The 17,715-nt window shown below is 42.4% G+C and overlaps 1 protein-coding gene across 2 annotated transcripts in view; it reads left to right on the top strand.

Annotated features, from left to right (window-relative positions):
* The window catches only part of pjvk (pejvakin), a 58,177-nt gene extending 42,288 nt beyond the window's left edge, over positions 1-15,889 (top strand). Inside the window, exons 4-6 of one of the 2 annotated variants that reach the window (XM_038790389.1) lie at positions 4,841-4,958; positions 13,559-13,702; positions 15,319-15,889. In XM_038790389.1, coding sequence (XP_038646317.1) covers positions 4,841-4,958; positions 13,559-13,702; positions 15,319-15,620 — 564 coding nt within the window. In that variant the 3' untranslated portion in view covers positions 15,621-15,889. The remainder of the gene's footprint in view (positions 1-4,840; positions 4,959-13,558; positions 13,703-15,318) is intronic. The other variant, XM_038790390.1, reaches the window with a different exon arrangement.
* The last annotated feature ends 1,826 nt before the right edge of the window (positions 15,890-17,715 follow it).

Genomic DNA, 17,715 nt, shown 5'->3' with positions numbered 1-17,715 from the left:
TCGCGCACCCATTCTCCGTTTATTCTGAACACAACTTTATCTTACAGCACAGACTCGGAGACTGAGGCAAAATTACCGGACTGCGCTCGGAGCTTAAGATCTGTGACTTCTGAATCTACAAACTCTCCTCTGAACTGCAGCCGTTTGTTTAACATGTAGTGTTCATAGAATTTTTTCACAATCGGACATCTCTGTAACACCATGCTGTATTTATAATTTTTCTCATCTGCGCTGAATTCAAATGATTTGAATAACTCTAATGCTTGTGGTCCAGCCAAGTTTAGTAGGAGAGCTATCTAGCGCGGAGGAAGAAATAACGACTGAACTGTTGCTTAAAGAAAGCCTAGTTCTGGCATAGTTACCGTGTGTCTTGAAGTGGTCAGGCTTCTTGAGACCTTCCATCTTCTGATCAGTCTTTACTGTAGATTTTTTCTGAGTTGTAGCTTCTGGATTGCTTTCTTCAATCTCCAATGCTATTCTAACTTAATTTAATTACTGTTTCTTTCAATGAATACCATATGGTGTTCTTTGTATTTAGGATGGTTTGCGTAGTGTTCCATAAAGACCATGGTATAACTTTTACTTAAACAAAACTATGATTTTATTTACACTACTAAATTGAGTTTCGACACTTAGTCCTTTAGAGTACAGAATTGATCGATAACATCTAACTACACTCATCTACTGCTAATCTCACTACTGGTATAAACTATAATCTTACCTTCTCACACTAACTACTCTTATGACCTTCACTAACTATCTCCTGCTTACACTCCTCCCCTAAGGTCTAGTATCATTGCTTTATATGGTAGTATCCACAGCTCCCTTTAGTGGCTATTCATGATATTACATTAACCCTTGTAATGCTGATAATTATGATGATACCACACCATGGATATTTAAGAACCGGGGAGAGGGAGCACTCCTTCTCGCACATGTACAAAGTATATTCCAGAATTAATAATTTTGTGGTGAGCCGAGAGGTGTTGGGGGCGGAGTAGGCAGGAATCGTGATCTCTGACCATGTGCTGTTCTGGCTGGAGTTTCAACTTAGTGCAACGCGGGAACAGAGGCTGGATAGAAGCTAGACTCGGGGCTGTTCATGAACAGGGGGTTCTGTGCTAAGGTGCGGTTGGTGATTAAGGACTACGTGGAGCTGAACCAAAATGGGGAGGTATCGGCGGCAACATTCTGGGAGGCATTGAAGGCGGTGGTTCAGGGGGAGATTATCTTGTTCAAAACGCACATAGATAAGTGGAGGAGAGATGAGTGTGGATGATTATTGAATAAGATAGTCAAGATGGATGGGGAATATTCCAGGGACCCCACCATGGAGGGATTGGCAAAGAGAAAGAAGTTGCAAGGGCAGTTCGCCAGGCTGATGATGGGAAAGACTAGTTCCGCAGCTACGAAGGGAGAAGGTTGTGCAGTATGAATGTGGTGAGAGGGCGAGCTGCATGATAGCCCATCAGTTATGGAGGCAGGCCGCGTCCAGAGAAATAATGAGAGTATGGACAGGGAACGGGGTGGCAGTGTTGGAACAGAGGAGAATAAATGAGGCATTCAGGGTGTATTATGAGAAATTGTATGGGGCCAATCTAGGGGGTGAGGAACGGGATATGGGGCGGTTTTTGGACGGGCTAGAATTCCCATGGCTGGATGAGGAGAGGAGGCAGGTGCTGGAGGAACCATTAAGGTTGAGAGAGGTGATGGATAGTATAAAAGGGATGAAGTCGGTGAAGGCCCCGGTGCTAGAAGGCTCCCCGGTGGAGTTCTATAAGGGGTTTGTGAAGGTGTTAGCATCACATTTTCTGGGGATGTTTCGCGATGTGCTGGAGAAGGGGGAGCTACCGGAGACACTGTCCCAGGTGTTGATTACGCTAATCCTGAAGAAGGGGAATGACCAGTTGGAGTGTGGGTCATGGACTGGTGGTCTCTATGGACTGAGAAGGCTTTCGACTGGGTGGAGTGGCGGTACCTGTTTTAGATTCTGGGAAGGTTTGGGTTTGTCCCGAAGTTTCTGGCATGGGTACATCTGTTTTATGTGGCCCCAGTGGCAAGTGTACGAACAAATGAGATGAGTTCACGGAGCTTTGGGTTGCATAGGGGAATGAGGGGTGTCCGCTGACACTGCTGTTGTTCGTGCTGGCAACAAAGCCCTTGGCTATAGCCCCTAGCGGGTTGGTGGAGTGACAGGGGATTGTGAGGGGGAGTAGGGACCACTGGGTGTAGCTGTACACAGAAAACCTGCTGCTGTTTGTGTTGGACCCTTTGGACAGTATCGGGCGAATTACGGACATACGACAGAGGTTCGGGGCTTTTGTAGGTTAAGCTGAATGTTGGAAAGAGTGAGGTGTTTCCAGTGAATGCGGCAGGTTGGGGTGCCAATCTTGGAGCATTGCCATTTAAGGGAGCCAGGGACAGGTTCAAGTATTTGGATGTTCAGGTGATGGGGGAGTGGTCGACGATGTAGAAGTGGAACCTGACAATGTCAGTGAAGGAAATTAGAGGTGACTTTAGGAGATGGGATACGTTACACCTGACATTGGTAGGGAGGATCCAGGTGGTAAAAATGAACATTCTGCCAAGATTCCTGTTTGTATTCCAGACCCTCCTGATCTTCATCCCAAAGCCCCTTTTCCTGGATCTGGATGCAGCGATTTTGGGGTATTTATGGGCAGGGAAGGTACCTAGGGTGAAGAGGGCCCTATTACAGAGGCAGAGGCAGAAAGGGTGCTACCAAACCTGTTGCATTAGTATTGGACGGCGAATGCCGAAAAGGTGAGGTGGTGGTGGGAAGTAGAGGGGTTAGACTGGATTAGGATGGAGGAGGAGTCCTGTAGAGGGTCCAGCCTGAGGGCCATGGTGACGGCATCGCTTCCGCTGGCACCGAGGAGGTACACGAGAGCCCAGTCATATAGTCCATGAGTAGGGTGTGGAACCAATTGAGGAGACACTTTTGGGTAGAGGGGATGTTGATAAAACCACTTTGTGAGAACCACGGGTTTAAGCCGGAGAGAGGGATGACATGTATAGGAGGTGGCGAGAGATAGGGTTGGTGAGGGCGAAGGATCTATACCTGGAGGAGAGGTCTGCAAGTCTGAAAGAGCTGCGGGAGAGGGTCCAGCTGCCGAGGGAAGTGAATTCAGGGATATGGACGGCACGGTAGCACAGTGGTTAGCACTGTTGCTTCACTACGCCAGGGACCCAGGTTCGATTTCTGGCTTGGGTCACTGTCTATATGGGGTCTGCACATTCCCCCTGTGTTTGTGTGGGTTTCCTCCAGGTGTTCCGGTTTCCTCCTACAAGACCCAAAAAACGTGCTCATTAGGTGAATTGGACATTCTGAATTCTCCTTCAGTGTATCTGAAAAGGCGCCGGAGTATGGCGAATAGGGGATTTACACTAATAAAGATTATTAAAAAGTGAGGGACTCTGTGTGGAAGGAATGGAGAGGGTTTCCCAGCTGCTGGAGTATACCCTTTTGGAGTGGTTGCTGCTCCCAGATGTGAAGGGGGAGTGCAGGATTGGTGATATATACGGTTGGCTGGGGTAGCGGGGGATGCGCAGGTGGTGAAGATCAAGAACAAATAGGAGAAGGAGCTGGGGGGGGTGATAGAATGGGGAGTGTGGAGTGAGGCAATGTGCAGGATGAATTTGACCTCCTCGGACGAGGATGAGTGGGGTCTTCCAGGCGGTGGCAGATGAGTGTGAGAAGTGTAGGCGAGGACAGCAAACCATGCTCATATGTTTTGGGACTGCGAGAAGTTCAAGAAATACAGGGAGGGGGTGTTCGGAACGCAATCAAAGATTGTGGGAGTAGAGGCTGGGCTGGACACCGTGGTGGTGCTTTTTGGGGTAACGGAAATGCCGGAGCTGATGGGGGTGAGGGGGTGGGGGGGGGGGGGGGGGGGCAGATGCTGTGGCTTTCGCCTCTCTTCTTGCCCGCCGAAGGATTCTTTTGGAATGGCGGTTGACAACGCCACCGGGCGTGGCAGCTGGCTGGGGGACCTGTGCGACTTTCACAGGCTGGAAAAGATCAAGTTCGAACTGAGGGGGATAAACGCAGGGCTTTGAGATGCGGGGGGGGGGGGGGGGTCTGTTCATGACCATGTTTGAGGAATTGTTCATCATTGGGGGGATGAAAAGGGGAAATAACTTGCACAAACTATGAACTGTGGGGTGAGGGTAATGTTTTTTTATTTATGTCTTTGTACTTTTGAATATGTTTGGAATAAAATACATTAAAATGAATACATAAAGGAGAGGGGAGTGAAATGTCTGGCACTTGCATTGTGTGAAAGGTAGATTAGACAACATGCTGTGCGTAGTTATGATTTGTCCAATTAATCAATTGCTCATTTCTAATTGTGTTTCATGGTTTCCTTTATTACAGTGTAATCGTATTATGAATAATGTAATGGTATCATGAATGCTTGTATTAAAACTTATTGATGCTGATTTTCATCTCCGATTCCAAGTCTGTTCTAATTTGGCTTGTGTTGCTATAACACTTATCTGAACCACAAGTATAAATAGCATTCAGATTTTTCTTTTTAATCTGATTTGGTGCTGAGGAACCATTTTCCGTGGACTCCAATATTGGAATTTTCTAAGAATGACCAGCTTTACTATTGATCCTAAAAGAATATACTTGCTTGTGTACAACGCAACAGTGTTGCTTGTAATGATATATTATTGCTCAGAATTGAAAGGAGAAAACAGCATAAATAAAAGGTTTTCATATTTTTGGTAAGAATCAAATTCATATATTTCAGTATAACTGTGATTTTGGTCTGTAAATGCACAAAGAGAGTTCTGGTTATGATACCCAGTCTAGTTTCAGATTGATGATGGACGGAATCATAAAGGATGTGACAAAGCTATTGTTATCCCAGCTCACACAACGATTGCATTTAGTGTGTTTGAACTCTACATCCATTTGGATGGACATTTTGGTAAGTAAAGATTGTCTATATTCCTTTAAAGCTACTTTGAGTCAATACAGAATTATTATTCAATGCACTCTTAGATCATTTCTGTGGTGACTAGTTAGTTACTCCCGTTTATTTAGTTTAAATATAGAACATGGCTAATTGCTGATACTTGCATCCTAAGATAAGAATCCCAAACATTTTTTTAAGAGCTTTTGTTGAATTTCGCTAGGATGAACACAAGAGCCTTCCCTTCATGTGTGATTCATCAGTCTTCATCAACACTTTAATCAAAACAAGCTTTATTCTAAGACCTTAGTTAATATATATATGTTAAACAGGCAGTAAGAACTTTTATCAATTACAAACATAAAGACACCACACAGCTACGGTAATCTATGTGTAACACTTAATGAATTCCCCTTTAACTGTTCCAATTCAGAAACAAAATCCAATAAACCAAAAACCCCTTTTCAAGGGCGTGGTCCAGCACTCTGCATAGGCACTTGAATGAGACTGGCTTTCCCTGTGATTCTGATCCCTTATCACCAGCAGGTTTAACTCCTTCCAGAAATCAAACTATGGGCGCGATTCTCCGCAACGGCCGATGCCGGCGTGAAACCCGGAGTGTTTCACGACGGCGCCGGAGGCCACTCCTCGCCCCCTATTCTCTCCCCCCCCCGGGGGGCTAGGAGCGGCGTTGCGGGGAACTCAGCCGCCGGGCCTTGACGCTGGCCTCAAGGCGGCACGCCGAGAATGACGCGGCCGGCGGCGCCTAAGTGACATCAGCCGCGCATACGCAGGTTGGCCGGCTCCAACTCGCGCATGCGCGGTTGCCGTCTTCCCCTCCACTGCCCCGCAAGATGTGGCAGCTTGATCTTGCGGGGCGGCGGAGGGGAAAGAGTGCGTCTCTTAGAGACGCCGGCCCGATGATCGGTGGGCACCGATTGCGGGCCAGTCTCCTCCCGAGCACGGCCGTGGCGCTCAATCCCCTCTCCGCCCCCCACAGGCCCCACACTTACCTGTCATGCGCTGTTCACGCGGCAGCGACCAGGTGTGGTTGACGCTGGCGTGAACAGGTCAGGAACGTCAGGCCGCTCGGCCCATCCGGGCCGGAGAATCGCGGGTCGCCGTGAAGAACGGCGACCTGCGATTCTCCGAGCGGCGTGTCGCAAAACACGACACGCATTTTGGGGTGGGTGGGAGAATCGCAGGGGGTGCCAGATTCTCGCACCCGCGTGGGGAGCGGAGAATCGTGCCCATATCTTTTAAATTTACCAAAGCAGGTAGCTATAATAAATGTTTTTTTTTTACTGGAACAACTCTTTAAAATGAAACCATAGAAAGACAGGAAAAAAACACTTCTTTCTCCTTCTGAGTCCACAGCAGCCAAACTAAAAAAGAAACTAAAACAAACCTCACATCCACATCTCAGCTCCACCCACAAAATGACATGACTGAAACCATGTGATAAGCCAAAAACCTTTCTTAAAGGGACACTCCCATGATACCTCGCCCCAAGACGAGAAAATAAACCATCAACTTTAAATATGGTTTCATTTTTCACCTTTTCACTTGCCCATTCCTAACACTTGACAATAAACTTACATACATTTTAAAACATCAAAACAGGCAAACATGTGCAATAATACAGTCCATTTTAATTCTTTGTTTTTCACCATGGAACCTGCTTCTCTTCATCACATTCGTGACAAAGCTTTGTCTGTCGCGTTTTCTCGTCCTGCCACATGTATAAGTTTTAAATTAAATGGTTGTAATATTATACTCCATCGAAACAGTCTGGCATTTTTATTCTTGAATTTCTTGAAAAACATCAATGGATTATAAACAATATATATATAATTGTTTCACACGAATTGCTGGTAACATAAATGTTAAGATTTTGCAAAGCCAGCAAGAAGCTCAAAGTCTCCTTTTCAATTGTTGAATACTTCCTCTGGTGATCATTTAATTTTTTGGAAAAATACCCAATAGGCCACTCTCTTCCTTTGTCATCTTCTTGCAAGAGCACAGCACCTATGCCCACATCACTCACATTGATAGCCACCTTGAATGGTTTTGTATAATTTGGGGTGGCCAACACAGGAGCAGTGGTTAACACAGGCTTCAGGTCATCAAATGCCTGTTGACACTCCGCCATCCACTGAAATTTGCTACGTTTCCTCAACAAGTCTGTCAGTGGAGCAACGATGCTGCTAAAATCCGGCACAAATTTACGGTAAAAACCATTCATGCCAAGAAATCTCATTATTTCCCTTTGTGTTGAGGGTATTGGAAACTTCCCAATAACTTTTGTTTTCACATCCCATGGGGCCATTTGTCCATGTCAAATTGTATGGCCGAGAAACATGACTTGGGGCTTTTCCAAACTTACTTTTGACTAGGTTTACCACCAAACCCACCTCCTGAAGTAGATTGAATAACTCCAACAGATGCTTCAAATGTTCTTTCCATGTCTGACTAAAAATCACCAGATCGTCTATGTACACTGCACAATTGGGTAATCCTGAAATGACTTTGTTAGTTAACTGTTGAAATGTGGCTGTGGCATTTTTCATGCCAAATGACATAACTTTGAATTGCTATGTACCATTTGGAATCACAAAAGCTGAAATCTCCTTCGCCCTTTTGGAAAAAGGTATCTGCCAGTAGCCTTTAAGTAAATCCAGTTTGGAGATAAAAGCTGATTGTTCCATCTTCTCAAGGCATGCCTCCAACCATGGGATAGGATAAGAATCTGTTCTTGTAACTGCATTAACCCTTTTATAGTCCACACACAATCGTCGGGTACCGTCCAGTTTCGGTACCATCACTATGGGTGAGATCCATTGGCTGTAACACACTTCAATTATGCCATTTTTAAGCATACTTTCAATTTCTTTTTGAACCTGTGCCAATTTTAGAGGGTTAAGTCCATATGGACGTTGTTTCATTAGAACAGCATTTCCACATCTACATCATGCATAACCATTTTAGTACTTCCCAACCTATTTCCACAAAGTTGCCCATGTGATATTAATAACTCTTTCAGGTCAGTTTGTTTTTCCTCTGAAAGGTAACTCAATAATTTATCCCAATTTTTAAGAACATCCTTATTATCCAATTTAATTTGAGGAATGTGAAATTCAGAGTCATCTGGATTTGGTTCTTCACTAATACCTCCTCCTTTTGCTCTCCTTCTCTTTCAAAAAACCTTTTAAGCATAGTCACATGACACACTCGGTGAGTTTTCCTTCTATCTGGCATTCTTATCAAATAATTCACCTCACTCACTTTCCTTTAAATCTGATAAGATCCACAAAACCTTGCTTTTAAAGGTTCACCTAACACTGGTAACAATACTAAACCTTTATCTCCACTGGCAAACTACAAACTTTTGCTTTCTTGTTCGCTACCTGTTTCATCACATGCTGTGCAACTTTTAAATGTCTAGCCAATTCACTTGCTCGATTTAATCGTTTCCTAAAATTTGACACTTAATCCAATAATGTAATTTTTGATTTCTCACTCACCAATTTCTCCTTAATCAATTTAAGTGGTACTCTTACCTCATGACCAAAAATTTGTTCAAAAGGACTGAATTTGGTTGACTAATAAGGTACATCTCTAATTGCAAACAATACGAACGGAATTCCTTTATCCCAATCCTCTGGATAATCTTGACAATACGCCCTCAACATTGTCCTTAACATCTGATGCACTATTCTAACGCTCCCTGTGATTCTGAATGGTATGCAGTTGATTTAAGTTGTTTTACTCCTAAGCTATCCATAGCTATCCTTGAATAACCTAGAGGTAAAATTTGATGCTTGATCCAATTATATTTCTGTGGGTAGTTCATATCTAATAAAGAATTTAAGTAACTCCTCCACAAATGTTTTAATATAATATTGTGTACTGGAATGGCCTCTGGAAACCTAGTAGACACATCCATTATAGTCAAAAGACATTGGATCCCACTTTTCATTTTAGAAAGTGGTCCTACGCAATCATTTAAACCCCTTGTAAAAGGTTCCTAAAATGCTGGAATGGGCATAAGGGCTCTGGTTTTATCACCGCTTGAGGTTTCCCTGTCGCTTGACATGTGTGATACGATCGACAAAATTTTACTACATCTTTATGTAGTCCAGGCCAATAAAATGTGTTTGTATTATAGCTTGAGTTTTTCTTACTCCCAAATGACCCCCTACTGGTACCTCATGTGCTACTTGCAACACCTCTTTTCAATACCCTATTGGCAATACCACTTGATGAACCTCTGACACCTTTTAGAACATGAATATAGAACATGCAGTGCAGAAGGAGGCCATTCGGCCCATCGAGTCTGCACCGACCCACTTAAGCCCTCACTTCCACCCTATCCCCGTAACCCAATAACCCCTCCTAACCTTTTTGGACACTAAGGGCAATTTTGCATGGCCAATCCACCTAACCTGCACATCTTTGGACTGTGGGAAGAAACCGGAGCACCCGGGGGAAACCCACGCAGACACGGAGAGAACCTGCAGACTCCGCACATACAGTGACCCAGCGGGGAATCGAACCTGGAACCCTGGTACTGTGAAGACACGGTGCTATCCACTTGTGCAGCCCTTTTCATCGCCTGCATATGTAAAGTTCTCCATTTTTTCATTAAGACATCATTTTAAAGATAATAACATGCTGATATTCACTCAGATTCCTCTTCCATGTATGCTTTCTGATACATCCGTTTTATTTCTATATCTTTTTCTTGTAACTCTGCCAATTTTCCTGAACTGTAAATATCCACCTCATCCTCCACCTGTTCTTTTCCAAACATCTGATCAAAAATCGTTTCTGATAATCGTTTTCTGAACCTGTGACTTTGCGACCTTGTACGACACAATCAGAAAAAATCCCAGGATATTCGTCCTTCAACAATTCAGTTGTTTGAATTTGCACAAGCTTATAAATCCCAGTAGGCATCACTCCTACCTGCGACCCAGCTATATCATTACCCAAGATAAACTGTATTCCTGGACAAGATAGTTTCTCTATTACTCCTACTACCACTGGACTCTCCAACCTCACTTTATATAATGGAACACTACTCTTCTCACCCTGAATTCCACATATTATCACCTTTTCTGGCAATTTTCCTCTCAAAGTACATAACTCCTCATCTCTTACCATCAAATACTGACTTGCTCCTGTATCTCTTAAAATTGTGACTCCTTTACCTACTCCTCCTGGTACGCATGAGTAAACTTTATCCACACAAGTAGATTCTTTAAAGAGATCTGGCATCTTCTTATCAATCACACCTTGTTCAGGCTGTACATTATTTTGCACCTTCTTCGCTTACCTTTGCTAACCTTTATCACTTTAACAAACCCCACTGGCTTATCCTGTTTTACCACATCAGCCTTGCCAGTGCTTTTCTTCAACCCCCAACACTGTGACTTTACATGGCCTAGTTTATTACAGTAAAAACGCCTGAAAGTTTTCATTTCTCTTCCACCCTCCTAGATTTATTTTTTAATCTGAGGTACACTCTCCTTATCATCTGCCATCAGATCCCCTTTACCTTTACCACTTGAGTTTCATTTTTCCCCAGTTTCTACCCCTCACAGGCTGAAACTGATGTCGGAAACCAAACTTTGATTTCTGAACTAATTTCTAATCATCTGCCATTTCGGCTGCTGATCTCGCAGTTTTAGCCCTCTGCTCTACCACGTGAGTTCTCACTACATCAGGAATTCATTTTTTCCAATTTAGCATGGCCAATCCACCTAGCCTGCACATCTTTTGGGTTGTGGGGGTGAAACCCACACAAACACGTGGGGAATGTGCAAACTCCACACAGTGACCCAGAGCCGGGATCGAACCTGGGATCACGGCGCCATGAGGCAGCAGTACTAACCACTGTGCCACCAAGCTGCCCTAGGAATTGAATTTTTCAACTCCTCCAAAGTTATTATTTCTCTAAGAGCTTGATATGCTTGGTCTATTTTTAAAGCCCTTATCCACCTATCAAAATTACTCTGTTTGATCCTTTCTGTATATGTTTGACCAGGTTCCTTCCCTAAATTTCTAAACCATTTTCTGTAGGCTTCAGGCCTAGTTCATATGCACCTTAGATGGATTTTTTTACCTCCTCATACATCCCAGATATCTCCTCTGATAGTGATGCAAACACTTCACTCGCTCTACCTATCAACTTTGCTGGAATCAGTAATACCCACATGTCCTGTGGCCATTTCATTTGTTTAGTCACCTTCTCAAATGAAATGGAAAAGGCTTCTACATCCTTCTCATCAAACCTTGGCAATGCTTGGACAAATTTAAATAGATATCCACCAAACCTTTGATTATGACGCTCTTGCTCTTTCTCACTATCCTCATCACTATCCTCAGACTGTACGTTTCTTTTTATCTCCGCCAATTTTAACTGACATTCATGATTCATGGCCAGTTTCTGAAGTTCAAAGTCTCTCTCTTTTTCTTTTTCCTCTCTCACTTTTTCTTTTTCCCTGATTTGTATCTCCCTTTCTATCGCATTTTGTTCTGCTAGGGTTATTTGTTCCATTTCCCTTTCCTCTCTCTCCTTTTCTGTTTGTTCAATGAGGACTATTCTTTATTTTTCCCTCATTTCGAATTCAAGTTGATTTAATTCTTTTTCATGCCCAAGCTGTTTTATGTGTAATTGAAATTTTGCCATTTCCAGTGATTCTGACTGTGTCTCAGGCAATTTTAAATGCTCAACTACCGCCGCAGATACCCCTTCTTTCCGTACTTTGTCAGGCAATGTTAACTAAATGTTTTTGCAAAATCGAAAAGCCTTTGTTTAGTCTCCGTTTGTAAGGTACTGCACCTGACCTTCTCCACTCTTAAAAACATCTGAGCCTCTTTAAGTGCCATTGTCCAGAACACATTCTCTATTTAAACTTGAATACAACACCTGAAAAGCAAACACAAATATGCTAATCCCTTCTGCCTATAAGTTCACTAAGCCAACTCCAGTCACGAAAGATAGACTTTTATCCCGAACAAGTCCTCAATTTTGGTTATGGGCCAGGGCTTAGAAACTCCAAAGTATATTATGAAGTCCACCTGACCTACAACCTTCATGTTGAATTTGGCTAGGATGAGACCCTACCCATCAGGTGTGATTCATCAGTCTTCCTCGACACTTTAATCAAAATGGGCTTTATTCTAAAAACTTAGTTAACATTTATATATTACTGTCTGTGTGGAGTTTGCACATTCTCCCCGTGTTTGCCTGGGTTTCGCCCCCACAACACAAAGATGCGCAGGCTAGATAGATTGGCCACGCTAAATTACCCCTTAATTGGAAAAAAATAATTGGGTATTCTAAGTTTTTAAAAAAAATGTGTATATATATAAACATGCAGCAAGAACTTTTATCAATTACAAACATAATGACACTTCATAGCTACAGTAATCTATGTATATCACTTAATGAATTTCCCCTTAACTGTTCCAATTCAAAACAAAGAACAATAAACCAAAAACCCCTTTTCAAGGGCATGGCCCAACACTCTGCATTGGCATTTGAATATGTTATGGACCAGGGTTTAGAAAACACCAAAGTATATCATGGAGTTCACCTAACCCACAACTGTTTATAGATTTTGGTTATGAGGAGCATAAGGGCCTACCTGTCTGGTGTTATTCAACAGAGGCCTCAAGCACTTTTAATCAAAAACAAAGTTTTTTCTACGAATTCAGTTAAACTTTCTATATACACACACAGTGAGCATTTTTATCAACTACAAACATAAATATCCCACACAGCTACAGTTCTCTCCATATATATAAACCCCTTAGTGACTTCCCTTTCAACTGTTTAAATTTGATAACAACATCCAATACCAGAAAAACCCTTTTACCAAAACAGTAGATGTGAATTCTTTCCAGAAAACAGTTATCACTTTTAAATTATCAAGTGATCTGGAGTCCTTTTAGCATGCAGAGAGAGAGAGAGAGAGAAGAGAAACCTCCTTTGTCTGAATTCAGCTGCCAACAGTGTAAACTGAAAGTAAAACTCAGAGCCCCAGCCAGCTCCTAGCTCAAAACAAAAATAAAACCCAGAGTCACAGCCTAGCTCCACCCACAGAATGACATCACTGAAGCCATTTGATAAACACACATTTCTTAAAGGGACACTCCCATGACAAATGAGACTGGCTTTCCCTCTGATTATGATCCCGTCTCACCAGCAGATTTAACTCCTTCCGGAAAGCAAACTATATCAAAGCAGGTAGCTATAATCTAGATTTTTTTTTTACTGGAACAGCTCTTTAAAATGAAACCATAGAAAGACAGGAAAAAAAAACTTCTTTCTCCTTCTGAGTCCACAGCAGTCAAACTGAGAATAAAACTAAAACAAACCTCACAGCCACAGCTCAGCTCCACCCACAAAATGACATCACTGCAGCCATGTGATAAGCCAAAAACCTTTCTTAAAGGGACACTTCCATGATACTGGTCAAATCATAAATTCCCAATTAATGGGTGAAACATTTGCTAGTTGGAGGCTAGGCATGCTAAGATAATTACATTTATAGTTCGGCAGGATGAAGCAATTTCACTTAAACTAAGCACTTGTGTACTTATAGAACTCTGTGTTACATCGGAATCGGAAGGTGGGTTCGAAAAGGAACAAATAACAGAGCAATTGGGTGGTTTAATGAGCCGATTCTCAGTTTGGAAACTGCGACGATGCCTGTCTGATTTCTTTTATGGCAGTCCATTCAGATCAGGTAAATCTTCCCTCAAATTTTACAGACTAATCATAGTGTATGATAAGAAAAACTTAATTAAAACTCAGAATTTAAAAGTTAAAGAAATTATCACAGGGCAGCACAGTAGCACAGTGGGTAGCACTGCATAGCTCCAGGGTCCCAGGTTCAATTCCCGGCTGGGTCACTGTCGGTGCGGAGTCTGCACATCCTCCCCGTGTCTGCGTGGGTTTCCTCCGGGTGCTCCGGTTTCCTCCCACAGTCCAAAGATGTGCAGGTTAGATGGATTGACCATGCTAAATTGCCCTTAGTGTCCAGAATTGTTGCGTGGGGTTACTGGGTTACGGGGATATGATGGAGGTGTGGTGCTCTTTCCAAGGGCCAGTGCAGACTCGATGGGCTGAATGGCCTCCTTCTGCATTGTAAATTCTATGAAATCTATGAAATCACATGGAAGTCCCACATATATCTTATACTTACTGATGTAGAATGCGCACAGATTTTTACCACGACAGAGAGTCTCTCCATCGTGCTGAAAATCCAGGAAATGGCTGAAATTTCTCTCGCCTCTGAATTTGGCATTTCCCATCATTCTGGGGGGAGTGGAGGGGGGGGGGGGACTGGAGACGGGTTGGGGTTTGCATGTGTGTGAATTGCAGAGGTAGCTCGTCATTTAATTCACCAGTTTCCTCCACTGAAGTGGGACTATTTATAAATTCATTCATGGGATGTGGGCGTCGCTGGCTCTGCCAGCATTTATTGCCCAGGGCTTGCTGGGCCATTTCAGAGGGCAATCACATTGCTGTGGACCTGGAGTCACATGTAGGCCAGACTAGGTAAGGATAGCAGATTTCCTTCCTTGAAGGACATCAGTGAATCAGATGCTTTTTTTTTACAACAATAGACAGTGATTTCATGGTCATCATTAAACTATTAATCCCAGATTTTTATTCAAAACTCAAATTTTACCATGGTGAGATTCAAACTCCGGTCCCCAAAGCATTACACTGAGTCTCTCGATTATTTGTCCAGTGACTAAACCTTTATTGAGCTCATAAGGGACCAAATTGTTTTGATGCAAATATATAATTGATGTTAAATATTTTAACTGACAATTAATCTTTTAAATTATTTTAAATAGACGTGAGCTTATTATTTTGTTGACAGGAAGTCTGATATTACCTACCAATTGTATTTCCATCTATTAGAGGCACACATTTTAACATGCATCTGTGCTTACCAGGTATAATAAACTTCCTTATAGTCATTTTTTCACAATTGTGCATTTCTTTCTCTGCAACAATGAGATTAGCCATCTAGTGATAGTGAGAAGTGCCTAGATGGCAGGGGTCAGCCATGTTAATGGGGATGAGGCCAACTGTTATTTGCTTAGCTCCCCTCTTAGTGTCTGCTCCATGTCCTGGTTGTACTCAATGTGCTGTCCAATATAAATTGCCGGCACAAATTTAATTTTGTTCCTTACTAGAAAATATGCTACGTGGAACACCAGTTTGATGTGCTGTTTTACTGTTAACAGGTGCCTTTCCCTGTATTATCAGAAGTAAAATAAAGCCGCCGGATTGTGATAAATTTATCTTTTCAGTGAGTGTAAATTTTTTTACTGTACATTTGAACAGATGAAAAGATGCTGGACGATGTCAGAAACCCGGATCTTTATTTGGAGGATTTGGTTGCTGACTATTATGAAAAGGCTACCAGCTTGACTGACATTTCCACTAACTACCTCCGAGATAATGCACACACACGGGTCAATCTCCTCAACCATAATATCTCTAAAGGACCCTGTGCTCTTTGTGGAATGGGAAGTTCCCAAAGAGAGACCGTATATGGATGCCTTGAGTGTTCATTCAATGGTCAGAAATACGTGAGACTGCATGTTGTGCCTTGCTTTGATTTGTGGCACAAAAGAATAAGATGAAATACATTTTGGTGCAATCTAAAGCTCTAGATGTGATAGCAAGACTACATTTGTATTTGTATAGTAGTTTTGATTTGATTTTTAGCAGTAAGTCGATTTGAGTTGTGTAAAATTTTTATTTTCTATTGAAAAGCGGTGTACAGAACTAATTCTTGGATGTATCCATCAGAGAAAGAACATTGCTGTGAATCTGTGATCTGTGATGTCACTATATTTTGATTTTTTTTTGATCCTGATTGAAAGTTCCACATTCGTTTGTCTAAAATATCATGCACCTTTGTTCACATTACACAGTCCCTACAGTTTCATCTTCCCATTTCGCTTTGCATAATTAATTGCAATGAGTACCAGTGGTTGAATTGTTTAAAGGGTTATTAATTCATTAAAGTATCAAATTGCAAACATATGAAAGTTTGAGTCAAATTGTTATGTATTTAACATTTGGGACTGGATTTTATCCCCGCACCCTGAACAGGTAACCCGTGTTTTGATTCCATTGTTTTAATGCCCTGGCATTTGCTGAGCCTTTGAAACCCATTACCGATATCTACTAGGTGGAGAATCAAGAATCAGTGGGCATATAATAACACTAGCATATCTTTGAAATATTCATGCAATTTTTTTTTAAAATCAGCCATTAAAAAAGTATTGCCCCTTAAAATCTCAAGTTGTCAAACACAGCCAGCAAAGGCTCATTGAATAAACCTTCAATCCAGTTAACATCGCCTAACCTTGTGTAAATAAACAAACCAGCATTGAAAAACCACTTCAAAGAAAGAGAGTATTGCAAGCTCATAAACTGTCAAAGTTAAAAGTTCCCTTCAAGATGTGTAAACACAAACTTCCCTCAGGGCTGAATCTAGTCTTGATTCTTGGAGCTCATCCAGGAAAATTAGGCCTTCTGTTTTGTTGATACAGTTGCCAGAAAAATAGTAGGGTTAAGGATGACTGAAAGATAATTTTACAAACGCTGAGATCTCAAAGTATATTGCGACAAATAGTTATAAAGAGGATAAGATATTCTCATTTTAGAGGTGATGAATGAAAGCAACCAGCTCATGGTTCTCCTGGTTATTGTGGGCAACCTGAGGCAATCAACAGGGAAGCCAACAGATTAAGATAAAGTCATTGGGGCAAGGCAGGATTACTTGCCTAAAAGGAGTTTATTCCTGGAACTGGAATACATAAATTCTGTAAGAGTAAATGAAAAGAGATTAAGGTGTATTTCATATTTGGCACGATGATCACCCACATAACCATAGTCTTATCAACTTACTCAAAAATGTCTACATTGTAGGAAGGTAATTTGAAGTTATGGAGATAATGCAGCATGAGTGATGCAGGTTCAGCCCAATGGTGGGAAATCCATATCACCTCTACAAGATGTACCCAACACTGTCAAAGTTCAATGAGTTGCAGCATCCACTTTCCCAGTAGGGTAGACGTTCCTCCCCTGTGAACCTCTAGCCAATTGGAGACCAGCAGCTCTCCATTGCCTGCAGTGTGACCAGGGCTCATCGCTGGATCACTAGACAGGCGAGTGTGGACATGGGTATAGATCATTTGAGTTGAGGTGGGGTGGGGGATTGGCTGGTCACCAGCAAATGGGGATGCGGATATAGTTGCACATAAAAGTGGGAGGTGCCTTTGCAGGCACCCCATCCTGATGTCATTCCTTCAACTGGGCACTGTGCCTTTGAAAGAGGGACCACATCCAGGAACATAATCACAAACACAATATGGTTTTCTGGGTGGCCTACTGCAGGCACAGGAGACCATTACAAGTTTGCATGAATTCCTGAACCTTTCAGTGGATTTAGCAATAATGATTTTTGAAAATAAATGTAGAGTACCCAATTCATATTTTCCAATTCAGGGTCAATTTATTGTGGCCAATCTACCTACCTAGCACATCTTTTTTGGGTTGTAGGAGCGAAACCCACACTAACACAGGGAGAATCTGCAAACTCCACATGGACTGTGCCTAGAGCCGGGATCGAACCTGAGACCTTGGCCTTGTGAGGCAGCAATGCTAACCACTGCGTCACCGAGTTGCCCGGCAATAATGACTTTTAAGTAGCTCATTAATAAGCCC

The sequence above is a fragment of the Scyliorhinus canicula genome, chromosome 2 (assembly GCF_902713615.1).
Source record: "Scyliorhinus canicula chromosome 2, sScyCan1.1, whole genome shotgun sequence".
Lineage (NCBI taxonomy): Eukaryota > Metazoa > Chordata > Chondrichthyes > Carcharhiniformes > Scyliorhinidae > Scyliorhinus > Scyliorhinus canicula.
The sequence above is the reverse complement of the archived record's forward strand: the minus strand, read 5'-3'. Positions and strand labels throughout refer to the sequence as shown.